Here is a 13,143-nt window from a genome sequence, read left to right on the forward strand (position 1 = left end):
TGGCTACAAGTTTGTTTTGCAATTCGGCCCGAATCAGTTTTCTAAAGTGTTTTAGAAAAATCACTTACTCTGCCTTTAATGCCAGTTGTCATAAACATCCATAAAAAACCTTCATATTCATGACATGTGTCATGTCATGATTATGTAGGTGTCATGTCATGATTATGAAGGTGTCATGTCAGTCTTATGCACCTGCAGAATTTTGTTGAGTAACCGAAATAGTTCACCTAAAAATAAAAAAATGTATCACTTACACGCATTTCATTCCAAACCCGTGTGATTTTCTTTTATACACAAAACACAAAAGATGCTATGCAGAATGTCCTGCCGCTTTTATGCATTAAAGAAATGATGCATCTTGAGGCAACATATCTGAATGTGAATGAGATGCAAATGAGGAGGAGATTTTCAGCTAATAATGATTCAAATTTCAATCAGTCCCCATCACTTGCACTGAATGCCAAAAGTAATGTTTGGCCAATTCTGCCAAACATCTCCTTTTGATTTTCTTTTATACACAAAACACAAAAGATGCTATGCAGAATGTCCTGCCGCATTTATGCATTAAAGAAATGATGCATCTTGAGGCAACATATCTGAATGTGAATGAGATGCAAATGAGGAGGAGATTTTCAGCTAATAATGATTCAAATTTCAATCAGTCCCCATCACTTGCACTGAATGCCAAAAGTAATGTTTGGCCAATTCTGCCAAACATCTCCTTTTGTGTTCTATGGAAGAAAACGCCATACAGGTTTGGATCAACATGAGGGTGAATAAATGATGACAGAATGTTATTTTCCTGAGCAAACTATTTAAGGTCCCAACATCCCATCATTATATCACCATCTAGATCAGGGGTGTCAAACTCAATTCCTGGAGGGCCGGAGCCCTGCAGAATTTTGTTCCAACCCTGCTCCAACACACATACCATGTCGTTTTCACATAAGCCTGAAGGATTTGATTAGTTGGATCAGGAGTGTTTAATGAGGGTTGAATCTAAACTCTGCAGGGCTCCGGCCCTCCAGGAATTGAGTTTGACACCCCTGATCTAGATAGTGCTTTTGACTCCTAACAGGATGCATCCATGAAAAGAAGCTACCGTTTGTATACACAAATGCTATGCTATTTGCCAGTCCAAGTATGTATTTTCCCCAGTTTTCAAATATTCAGTGATCCATTATAGTTCCTCTTCTTGTTTTTAACTGACAAAAGAGTAACCCACAGTGCATTTCTGATTCTACAAGCCTGTTCACATCAAACACTGCACTGCATTTGAAGAAAGCCCTTGCACACTAATATGGTTATATACATTTTCCAGACCTTTCTATCAGGTTTGATTTGTCTAGACATTAAGCGTTCTCACCCATAGAATATTGTCCAATGTTTATCATATCTTTCTCTGGAAGTTTTTGACAATGTAGGTGCTTTGAAAATGTAACTTTTAAATCCTGTTCACAATGTTTTTCTCTGTACTGACGGATTTCAGACTGCAACAGGATATTTAACAAGAGAAAATGCAGAATGGGGCTTCCTATTGGTTGGATCATTAACATAGCTATTCGACTATTGGTCAGCATTGTCCAATAACTCACACAATAAAATAAACCTTTATTTTTGTTGATTTGTTTGGTCCCAGAAGTCTGTGTTCAGTTTTGTTATTTATTTTCAAGTTCAAACGTTTCAGCGCTGACATGCATAATGCCTTTAAGGAACTCTTGACATAGTTTAGAAGAAAACTGTATTAGCTGAGAAATGTATTCGCTTTTTGCACCATGTAAAAAGTTCACAAAGTTTCCCTTTAACAGAAGCACATCCCATTATATCTGCGGGGATGGGACGGTTAACAGCCCAGTGGACTTCATCTTGTTCATGCCACCATCCAAGACACAAACACGAGGGAAATTTACCTTCACAAGGTGAGCTGCAAACTACAGGAGAAAATAACGTGAATTATCATTATTGTTCGTTTTAATGCATTTGACAGAAGCCTCAATAAAGTGACTTGCAGTGAGTGCATTTAACAGTGCATGTGTGTTTCCTACAAAATCAAATAACTTTACCGTGGTCGCATTCTTCATGATGCTGCTGAGGATCACAATGACACGGAATCTGTATCCGGCCAGGGCGCTGGTGGCGGGACACTGGAGCAGCTCCCCCTCTGGCCCAAACGTGGAGGTGTACGGGATGTTAATGCTGCCTGGGATGTGACCTCGACTGAAGCTGCACATGTACGGTCAAGGGCCATATGAATGCATTTATTTAAATAAAACATTTTCTTACGATTTTGCCTGATTAAAAATGTGGAGGCCATTACGAAGTTCAGCTCTACTCTGTGTATTGCAGTGAATTAAGCGAATACACCAGAGGTACTTTGGTGTACGTATGTTCTGGTAAGACATCTAAGCAGCACGCAATCTCTTGTAAGCTCTTGAGCTGGCCGTTTGTAATTGTGTCAGGTGAAGTTCACAGGATTTACAGAACAAACTCCACATAGATCCATCGGCTTTGTGGAAACCGTCCCAACTCCATCCAAAAACCACTGCAGCACTACAAAAGAAAAGAGACAAAGATAAAACAAAGTGTGCAGGACAAGATAAAAAAAATAATAAAACAAGTGGAAAAAAATTCCCCTGGGACATCGACTGAATATGACCAAGACGAGTGCATGCAAGAGCAGCGCTGAATGAAACTCGGCAGGTGAGCGGAGTGAAAGATGAGATGAGAAAAGAGAAAAAGTGCATAGTGTAACTGAATAATAACTCTTCTTAACTGCCTTCCTCTATAGATAAAGTTACGATCTGTAGTATTTTGCGCTACATCATTCAACAAAAATGATTGGGAGCTGAACCTTTCTGAAACATTTAACAAGACCTTTCTCCGTTTCTCAAGAGGATGAGAAAAAGCTCACATTAATCATTAGTTCATGCAGACTTTATACAGGCATTAAAACAGAAAGGTCTTTGTCTAACATTCATATCAAATATTGATATGGTCATAAATGGTGCAGAATACAGAATGAGAGGATAATGAATATTTACATCCATATACCAGCCCTGCAGCTTTTACATTATATTTACTATGCGGCAGCTTAATTTCCCTGAAAGCCTTATATACATTTATTATGACTGCTCTTATCCTGCTTGTGTGCTCTCTTGTATCTACTTAAAGCAGCACTAATGCAAACAATGACAAACCTCTTCAACAAATGAACCACTATAATGCTCTCCCACACATCCCCACACTGGACTCTCACTATTAGCAACAAACAACAATCTGTGTACGGACTTGAGTTTTTAGTTTCAACTGATCTGATTTTTACATAATTTACTTAAGGGTACAGCCAACTCATTAAATTATTGCTTTCAAACAACAAAGCACAACTATGGCAACTCTGCAAGTAAATTTATAAAAAAGCCTCCTTTGTTCTTGGAGTTGGTCTTACAATTTTTCCAGTTTTCGATGTTTCTAATGTCCTGTCCTGAGGTCTAGCTTGGGCCCTCATGAGTCCCACATAGAGTGCAAAAAATCCTATTCTTAACATAAAAAGACAAAAAAAAAATTATATCTTAAGAAGATACAATTAGACAACTGTTCAAAAAGTTTAGGGTAACTAAGATATTTTAAAAAAATAAATAAATACTTTAATTCAAAAATGGTGCTTAAAATGATTCAAAAATGATAGAAAACTTAAAATGTTACGAAAGATTTTTATTTAAAATAAATGCTGTTTTTTTTACTTTCTATTCATCAACATTCTATTCTTTTTATTTAAGAATCCAGAAAAAATGTATCATGGTTTTCCACAAAATATTAAGTAGCACAACTGTTTTCAACATTGATAATAATATGTAATGTTTCTTAAGCAGCAAATCACCATTTTAGAATGATTTCTGAAGGATCAAGTGACACTGAAGACTGGAGTAATGATGCTGAAAATTCAGCTCTACATCACAGAAACATATCAATAAATGCAGGCTTGGTGAGACTAAAACTTGGTGAGACTAAAATAGGTGAGACTAAAACTTACTAAACCTTTTTTTTTTTTTTTTGGCAGTGTGAGGATTCTATTTGCAGTATCATTAAGACTGAAAGGATACTCTTCAAGGCTCCGGATGTCCACTGCCAGAATCTTAGGTTTCCCAGTCCTGGCCCTCTTGACAGGAGTTTTAAAGCAAGCCGGTCCACTGAGCTCACAGAGGTCAATGAGGTCTTCCACAGAGATACGCGGAGACACTTCTGCTTTCAGCTCGCTCAGCTTGAGTGGCTCGCGGCTCTGAGGGTGCAAAAAATAAGTGGTAAAACAACAGATTTTTAGCAGCACTGAGCGGTATTTCACAAAAAATGTGTGAGAGAAAGTGATGAGTGGGTTGAAAGTAAGACAAGTAAGCATTAGCCAGTTAGTGTTAAGCAAGAAAAACAGTGAAGAGTCATGGAGTACATTTAATGAAAACACACACATATGTTCAACTCCTGCATCCTGCACCCTGACGATACCGGTATCCCTCAAGGATCTGTACTTGGTCCGAAACCATTCTCCATTTATACCAGATCGCTTGATTCTCTCATCCAAATGCATGGCTTTTCTATTTCACTGCCATGCCTCTATTTGTTTTCACCTCTGTGATCTCATATCCCTCTGACATCTCAACCTGAATGAATAATCAACACCTCAAGCTCAACCTGTCAAGACTGAGCTGCTCTCAAGATGGCTTCTGACTCTCAAACACAGCAGTTACCTCGAGGTGAATAAAAGCCCTAGATATCCACAAAGATGACCAGCTCGCATCCAGTGAACACATCACAGCAATCACACGGTCTTATGGCATTATGACGCACAACTCCCGAAAAAAACTTTTCCTTGACCTCAACTTCTCGTTAAACTTTTTTCCCTAGATAGCTAGCGGAGGCTGAGATTATTCACACGACCCTAAAACACAAGTAGATACAAACTGTGTTAAATGGTGTTTAGATATCAGTCCGATGATCTTTTCCTGTCTGTTTTGGTTGGGAATTAAAAAGTTCTGCAAGATTAGATGTTTTTTATTCATGCGACAGCTCACCAGCCTACCTGGATGTGCCGCATGACCCCTCAAGGGTATCCAAAATACTGCTGCTTAATTTAACCGTTAGAAAATCTGTCACAAGCTGTTGTCAGAAATCCTCACTTGCATCTTTGCTGAAGTCTTCATGGGGTGCACAAACTTGCCTGAATCAAAATCAAGACACACTTTTTCTGGCCTACAATTGCAGCCAATGTCCTGGGCCCCTGCTATCTTAAACCCATTTTCAAACCCTTTTTTCCCAACACGGTTGGGGCAATTAGCTTCATCTAGCCTCCATATGCAAGGAGCCCACCTGTCTGGAAATTTCTCCATCTGTGCCACATCCCAACGATTAACAGAGCAACAAATGGTCCAGTTGAACGCAGAATGAAAACCACTCATTCTCACATAAATATAATTTCTCCCACTCGACTGAAAAGCAATGCAGCAATATCATAGATCTAATTGGCACTTCCGGTTCAGGCACATTAGATCTTTATCAGAAAGGACCGATTTAATAGGCACAATAGGCGTGGATAACAATCACTGTTCCTGTTCATCCTCTCTACCCCTCAACACTGGCCAAATTACCAAGCAAATCATCCACAGTAACCGCCGACAGCGAGTGAATTACAAAAAGGGCTGGGCAGTATGGCCAATCTAATATGTGTAGTGTGCAAATTTATAAAAATCACTTTCTTTAGCAATATTGTCGTGTTTTCCAGTAGAAAGAGCTACACATCTTTTTCTGCATTCTGTGGCTCAAACAGTAGAGCAAGTCGCTAGCAATGCTGAGATTATGGGTTTGATTGCCACTGTTAAAAATAATGTTCTTTATTGGCTCAAGTACTGTATGGTACCAAGAACTTTAAAAGCCTTTCCATTGCACAAAACCTTTCCATTGCACAAAAAGTTATAAAGGAAAAAGCTTCTTTAGATTAGTAAAAATGTTCTAAAAATATTCTTCTATGGCATCGCTTTGCCCATTTAACATGTTGAATCTGCATTTGTCAGGAATTGGAATGTCTGGGAAGAGACATACTGTCATACTTGAGAATCAAAACTGCATAGGATCAGACAACTTATAAGCATGTACGTTCAGAGAAACATATCTTGAATTAATTTATCGCAGAGTAAACGGTATAGTAAACTCTCTACTGATTTAAACATCTATAATATCATCACCATATTCACGACTGACATTTGAATTTTAAAAGAATTTGACATTTAAAAACCCAGTCATACCGTAGTGCTATTGTAGTTTAATGTTCATATTTATATCGTCTTTTGCCATTTGTAAAAATTGCAATTGCAATTTAGTTCTAAAATTAGCCAATTATTTTAAGTATTTTCGCTGTTTTGCTGTATTAGTTTGTATAAGCAATGTCATAGAGCAATACAGCATATATAAAGCAAATTGACAAATCCAATTGTTTAGTGACATCTTATGCTTGTGAGAAGCACCAGCACCATTATCGCTGAATTCCTCACTTCTCAGTGCAGGACTCTGAAACAAAGGGCAACAGCACAGGAAAGGGCAGTGAGGTGGGGGGATATCTCGTAAATGTCAATGTTCAGTAGCCCATGAAATCAGTCCAATCAGTCACGGAGTACCAGCCTCCCACAGAGTGCAGCCAATTACCTATGAGGTCACCTTAGCAATGGAGGTAAGTTTGAGGAATGGAGGGCGGCTGATGTCCAATGGATTCTGGTATTAAAGTGCATTAGATCCGCAGGGCCCGTGGCATTCTCATCATTGCCTAAAGAAGGCCCTTGTGCCCTGGCTTCAGACGCTCTAAATGCAGGCAAGAGTCTTGACCTTTTATTATCAGTGGTGACATTTCAATAGGCCGTAAACTTGCCTGTTTGGATGCTCTGTGGTTTCAGAGAACGGCAAGAGATTCGAAAGCCACTGAGCTGGTCTGAACGGTCGAAGCGGTAAATGTTTTGTCTCAAAGCTGAAAGGAGCTGGCTTTAAAAATGGAGAAATAACCAAATCCATGCAAACATTCCAGTGGGTATTTACGGTCTGAAAAGGATTACCAGTGCAAATCTGAAAACAAGCTTGTGTTTGAAAGGCTTAACATCTACATGACAGGAGCTGTCAAAAGATATATGCTATCTTCTATCAAAAATGATGAGAAATGGAGATCTGGCATTAATTCAGTCATGTGACGATGCCCTGTGGTGCATGAGAGGCATTTAACCATCCAACATCTGGCTGCGCTGGAATAGGTGATATGTTTAGGCTGCCGCACATCAGAGATTCTGAAAGAAAGTCTGGGATCAGAATAATAATACAGATCTAAGACTGAAGGAATGAGACAATAGTCTGCTCACTTCCCCTCTCCTAACCAATTAGAGCCTAGCGTCACATGCCACCTCAAAGCTGGAATATACTTCAAAAAAAAGAAAAAAAAAAAAGAAAACATGCATTTTGTTGCATGCAAAATAATTACATTGCCCAGATACACTGCCATTTTATTTGGGTTGATATTGTTAGATCATGCCTAACAATATGCATCAAGTATTTTCAAAATGTTTGGTGCCAAGTACCCACAAACATGATGATTATATTATGATGATAATCTTATCCTTCCTAAAATATAAAGGCAGCCATATATTTCCATGTACAGTAAATGGATAAAAATAAATGATCAGCTTTTATTTGTCACTGCATTAAATTAAAAAAATATATTATTTAAAAAAATATTTATTATTTTATATTTAAATTTATATAGAAATATATGTAATAAATTAGCAGTGTATTATTTTTTTCTACCTAATATTAGAATATTAAATTTTTTTAAATTCAATTCAAAAATATTTGCATAAAACTTTTCATAGAAAAATATTATTCCAAACCGGATTCACAAAAAATAGTGCCATACAACTAGTGAACAAGGTGACAATGGTTTTTCCCCACAAAACACAATTGTTTATTTTTAACTATTAAAATGCATTTTTGTTTCTGTAGAATAAACATTTAAAGGGGTCATATGATGCTGCTAAAAAGAACATTATTTTGTGTATTTGGTGTAATGAAATGTGTTTATCATCACAGTGGACGTTTTGGTGGCTTGTTGCGAATATATTGCATTTTTTTCTTTTGTTGTTGTTGTTTTTGTTACTTATTTCTGCAGAGCTGGAAGATTATATACTTCGTTACAGTTGTCAGGTTCCTATCCAACACATGAAACAAAATGACAGTGAAACAACCAGAAACTAATGGGCAGCATTAATACCACATACCATGTAACTTAAAAGGCCAACAATATACCAATGCACACAACAAAATGAACAGCAAAACTGATTGAAAAGGGTCCAGTACAAGAGTATTTGAGACTAAAGTACAGGTCCACTTGCTTCAAAGTTTTTGGTTGTGACAATGACCTCAGTTCACCCAGAAGTCATTTGCACTTGGTCGTTCCGAACATCGATCATTAACAGGCTGACACAAAGGCCGTGTACACAGCCCAAAAGGAATGTTTTTAAGAGGATTACCCACAGTTCTTTGGCACTTTGTGTTCGAGTGGCGTGTTATTGAGAACCTTGTTATTGAGTTATTGAGTAAACTAGCTTATTCACTTAACAAGCCTTAAATAACCTTTAAAATCATCTAGTAAAGCCCAAGTAATGGAGGTGGATTCTTCACAAAATGGACTGATGTTATTCTGTGTTTAATGTCTGAGACTTTAATGAACAATTGTCTGAAGGAGTGGAAGAACTTAAGCTCAGAAATGAGTCTGCAGAGAACTCAAACAGCATCAGGAATCTCTTGTAAATCTACATGCATCTTATGATGCAGAGCCAATGCGACATTAAATATTTGGTGCACAAAGTATCAAGAGTAGCTGATAATATGCAAACACACCACTGTTAAAAAGCTTGGGGCCAGTAAGATATCAATTTGTCGATTAGTTTTGTAAAAATCGACGCGTTTCAGAAGGCGGGGCATAGAGGAGAAACAATAATGTACAGTATGTGGAAAATAATGTGTTTTTTTAACTTTAAACCGCATAAACACATTTCATTACACCAAATACACAAAATAATGTTCTTTTTAGCAGCATCATATGACCCCTTTAAATAATACTTTTGTTCAGCAAGAATTGATCAAAAGTGACAGTATATGCAGATATGTTAGAAATGATGCATCGAGATACAAATGCCAACTTGTATCTGATGCAGATTTTTAAATCGATGCATCGCATTGTTAACTTTTATGTCAATGCACCGATGCAAATCGGTGAATTTTCCCATCCCTGGTATATATACACAGTATATTTGTTTTTGTTTGTTTTTGAGTAGCAAATCAGCATATTAGAATGATTTCAGAAGGACCATGTGACACTGAAGACTGAAGTAAAGATGCTGAAAATTCAGCTTTGATCACAGGAATAAATTACATTTTACAATATATTCAAATAGAAAACAGTTTCTTAAAGTTATAATAATATTTCACAATATTACTGTTTTACTGTATATTTGATCAAATAAATGCAGCCTTTCTGAGCCTTTGTAAAAAATTGTATATAAAATCTCAGTACTTCTGAATTGCAAAGACCTGTTATGATGAAATAACTGATGAAGGGGAACACGCAAGAAAACAAAATTTCAAAACTATTGACAGTGGCTGAAATGCACTGCAGAAATTATAATTTCTCTACCCTTTCATCAACATATCAGTCCAGTTCAGATAATAGATTCTAATTTTGCAAATTATAGACACATTTGTTTTAAATGAAATGTTAAGACTAGTGCAGAAAATGGCAAAACTAAATTGTATTACTGAATTGGAATTTTCATCTTGAACCAAATGGGAAATGTGAATTCAATCACAGAAATATGTTGCTATTTTACGTAACACATTTCAGTGTGTTATGCATCCATATCAGGTATGACCATTTGGTTATACTTTATTGCAGTCAGTAACCATCGCAATAAAAGGCACGTTGTAGTTATTACTGTTCATCATGATTCATCATAATTTCAAAGCACGACCATCTATAACTACTTAGTGTTGCTCAAAAACGCATTCAGCCGTGTACACATGATGTTTCTCTGAATCAGCTGAAATCACTGGTATCATCATCTCTGTCACACACACACACACACGGCTGCTGACAGAAGGTTTGGCTGCAAGTTCCGACTTGTTGGAGTCAGGCTTTAGTGATGGCGCCTGTCAGATGGCCGACAAAAAGAGAGAGAGCAGAAAGCTTGTTCAGCAGACACATCATGCTCTAATGACCAGGAGATGACAATCAACAGCAGGCCTAACTGCACCATTTACCACCCGGAGCACAGCTAGAGAAAAAAACAAGTGATTCTGCACAGAGAAAAATGCATGACAAAGGATGAATAAATAGTAGACCAAATAGAAAAGAAATAAGAACTGAAATAGTCTTATATGACACAGGAGAATAGGTCTAAAACTATAACACAGTAAACTGTTCCAAAACATGTACTAAAGACTATTTAGTCACTTGATTTAAATGCATAACTGCCATTGAGATGAATGAGAATACTAACAGATTCTGTACAGACATGCTTGTTTCTAAGCTACTGTGTAACCTTTTGTTTACCAGTGCAAATCTTAAAGGGGTCATGACATGAGAAAACAAATTTGCCTTGATCTTTTGGCATATAATAGGTCTTTGTGTACGTTTCATAGCTTAAAACGCCCTCCTTATTATAAACAAAGCATTTATTTAATCAAGCTCCAAAAACAGCTCGTTTTGGATCTGAGGTGCAAGGTGACGTCAATACTAAAAAAATCTAGGCTATGTTATGACCCCTTTAAACCATTAAAGGAACAGTCCACCCAAAAATGAAAATTTCCTTAAAATCTAAAAATTTACTAAAAGTACATCACCCTCAGGTCATCCAAGATGTAGATGAGTTTGTTTCTTCATCAGAACAGATTTGGAGAAATGTACCATTACATCCCTTTCTCACCAATGGATCCTCTGAAAAGCTGAGGGTTTGTAAGAAGCAAATCCATCATTAAGGCATCTGAACCGTTGCTTCTGAGCAAAATACATATCCATTATCAATAATAATGCTTCCTTCAGTTAAAAAGTCCATCCTCTATTTTCCTCTCACATCAAAATTCACCAACATATTTGTTTAGAACTGTTTTGGACTGTTTTAACTTAAAAACAGCGCTTGATTGGCGCATATTACTCTCCTGATTCAGATGAGAAAGGAATACTATGAATAGAGGACTTGTCTTTTAGCCAGGAGCCTCCATTTGAAGTTAAAAACGTCTTGATGATGGACTTGTTTCTTGTAAACATGCAGCTTTTTGCTTCACAAGATGTTAATTGATGGACTGGATTATTGTGGTGTTTTTATCAGCTGTTTGGACTCTCATTCCGATGGCACCCATTTACTGCAGAGGATCTCTTGTTGAGTGATGTAATGCTACATTTCTCCAAATCTGTTCTGATGAAGAAACAAACTCATCTACATCTTGGATGGCCTGATGGTGAGTACATTTCCAGCAAATTTTCATTTTGGGTGAACTATTCCTTTAAGCCACAGCACACTTGAGACACTTTCTACCCAGTTATGTACCTTCTACACTTCGTGGTTAATTGCTTATGCAAGAATGCATTCGCCAAGATGATTAAATGTAAATGTATATGTGAGTGCGTAGGCATGTGAGACCACGAGCGTTTCTCAGCCTTTCACAGATACGCATGTAGCTAGATATCGCTGAAGCAGTGCATTTCCAGACATCACGCTGTGTTCAGTCAGAGAATAGAAAGAGATTAGGTCAACAGATGAGTGTTTGTGAAGCTCAGCACTGCCTTGGGCCCATCGCTGATGAATCTCAAACAGAGAGCCAAACGCAAAGAGGTAAAAGGTTAGATAGATGCTCTCAGTGTGATCTGAAATACATCTCACATCATGATACATAACATGTATCATATCAGTGCTAAGAAATGCATTTTCTAAATAAAGACTCACAAGCTTCTCCAGAAGTGTTAATATCAGTCATTTAATGATTACAAGACACCCTTTAAAAAATAAATAAATATGGCAATACTTCTGAAGTAAGCAAACAGTTTTAATTATCTGGCTGGATTATTATATTTATTAAGTGGTGGCAATCTGAACATTATTATCCTGGTTGTGCAGAAGCACCAATTAAATTTGAAGTATGTGAAGGCCCAATGTTTAATCTTCACTGTTAACATTTTTCCATTATGTATGAAATAGGCAAAATGTAAAACAAAGTAGAAATTTTGGAAGCTAAACTATAAAAAAATATATATTTAAATGATATTAATAGCATTAAAAATTTAAACTGTATATTGTTACTATATTATTATATTAAGGTTAATTATTAATATTAATAAATACTATTATATATATATGTTGTGAAAAATAAATATTTTTTTGGTTTCTCAATCACAGTACTTAGTAGCCACATGTGTTTAAAAGTATAGCTTATGATAAGAATATGAAAAGTCTTCGTATTACCTTTGGTCTTTAGTATATGTCAACCAGGAGATTTTCATAATATGACAGGAAGAGCAACGAGCACAATCAGAAGGTTAGGTCACCGGAAAGGTTGGATGAGAGCAGAGGATGGAATATTTATGGGTAAAGGCTGAATTCTCACATGCATTAGGACATACTTTGACAAATTAATGGCGGCATTCGAGCCAATTGAGGTCAACTGATGCCTGTAGCCTACATGTGCAAGTTTTCAGCAGAAACACACAGGAAAAAAAGGGGTTGAAAATTGTACCTTTTGGTGTACAACAGCTTGTTACTGGAGCAGTACCCTTAAAAGCACATATTTTTACTTTTTTTTTACCTTAGAGTAGTAATACGTACCCTTAAGGTACTCATATGTACCTATTAGAGGTAAAAAAGGTGCAAATATGTGCTTTTAAGGGTACTGCTCCAGTGACAAGTTGTTGTACCCCAAAAGGTACAATTTTCAACCCCTTTTTTCTGTGTGAAGAAACTCCAGACAGCCAGAACAAATGTAGCTGAAATTCCTGCTGAACTCCAACTTTGCTACCTGTTCAACAACTCCTTGAAGATGTGATTTATTGGTGAAATGTATGCATTTCTAAAC

At 36.9% G+C, this 13,143-nt stretch overlaps 1 protein-coding gene across 3 annotated transcripts in view; it reads right to left on the reverse strand.

Moving 5' to 3' along the window:
- Positions 1 to 1,509: 1,509 nt before the first annotated feature.
- The window catches only part of LOC107729351 (TBC domain-containing protein kinase-like protein), a 57,370-nt gene continuing 45,736 nt past the window's right edge, over positions 1,510 to 13,143 (reverse strand). For 2 of the 3 annotated variants that reach the window (XM_016539825.1, XM_016539826.1), the window contains exons 24-26: positions 4,101 to 4,276; positions 2,064 to 2,223; positions 1,510 to 1,931 (exon numbers count right to left, since the gene is read on the reverse strand). In XM_016539825.1, the coding sequence (XP_016395311.1) occupies positions 1,821 to 1,931; positions 2,064 to 2,223; positions 4,101 to 4,276 (447 nt within the window). In that variant the 3' untranslated portion in view covers positions 1,510 to 1,820. Of the gene's footprint in view, positions 1,932 to 2,063; positions 2,224 to 4,100; positions 4,277 to 9,952; positions 10,228 to 13,143 lie in introns of those variants that run through there. The other variant, XM_016539827.1, reaches the window with a different exon arrangement.

Source organism: Sinocyclocheilus rhinocerous, unplaced genomic scaffold, assembly GCF_001515625.1.
Source record: "Sinocyclocheilus rhinocerous isolate Xijiao unplaced genomic scaffold, SAMN03320098_v1.1 scaffold1148, whole genome shotgun sequence".
Classification (NCBI taxonomy): Eukaryota; Metazoa; Chordata; class Actinopteri; order Cypriniformes; family Cyprinidae; genus Sinocyclocheilus; species Sinocyclocheilus rhinocerous.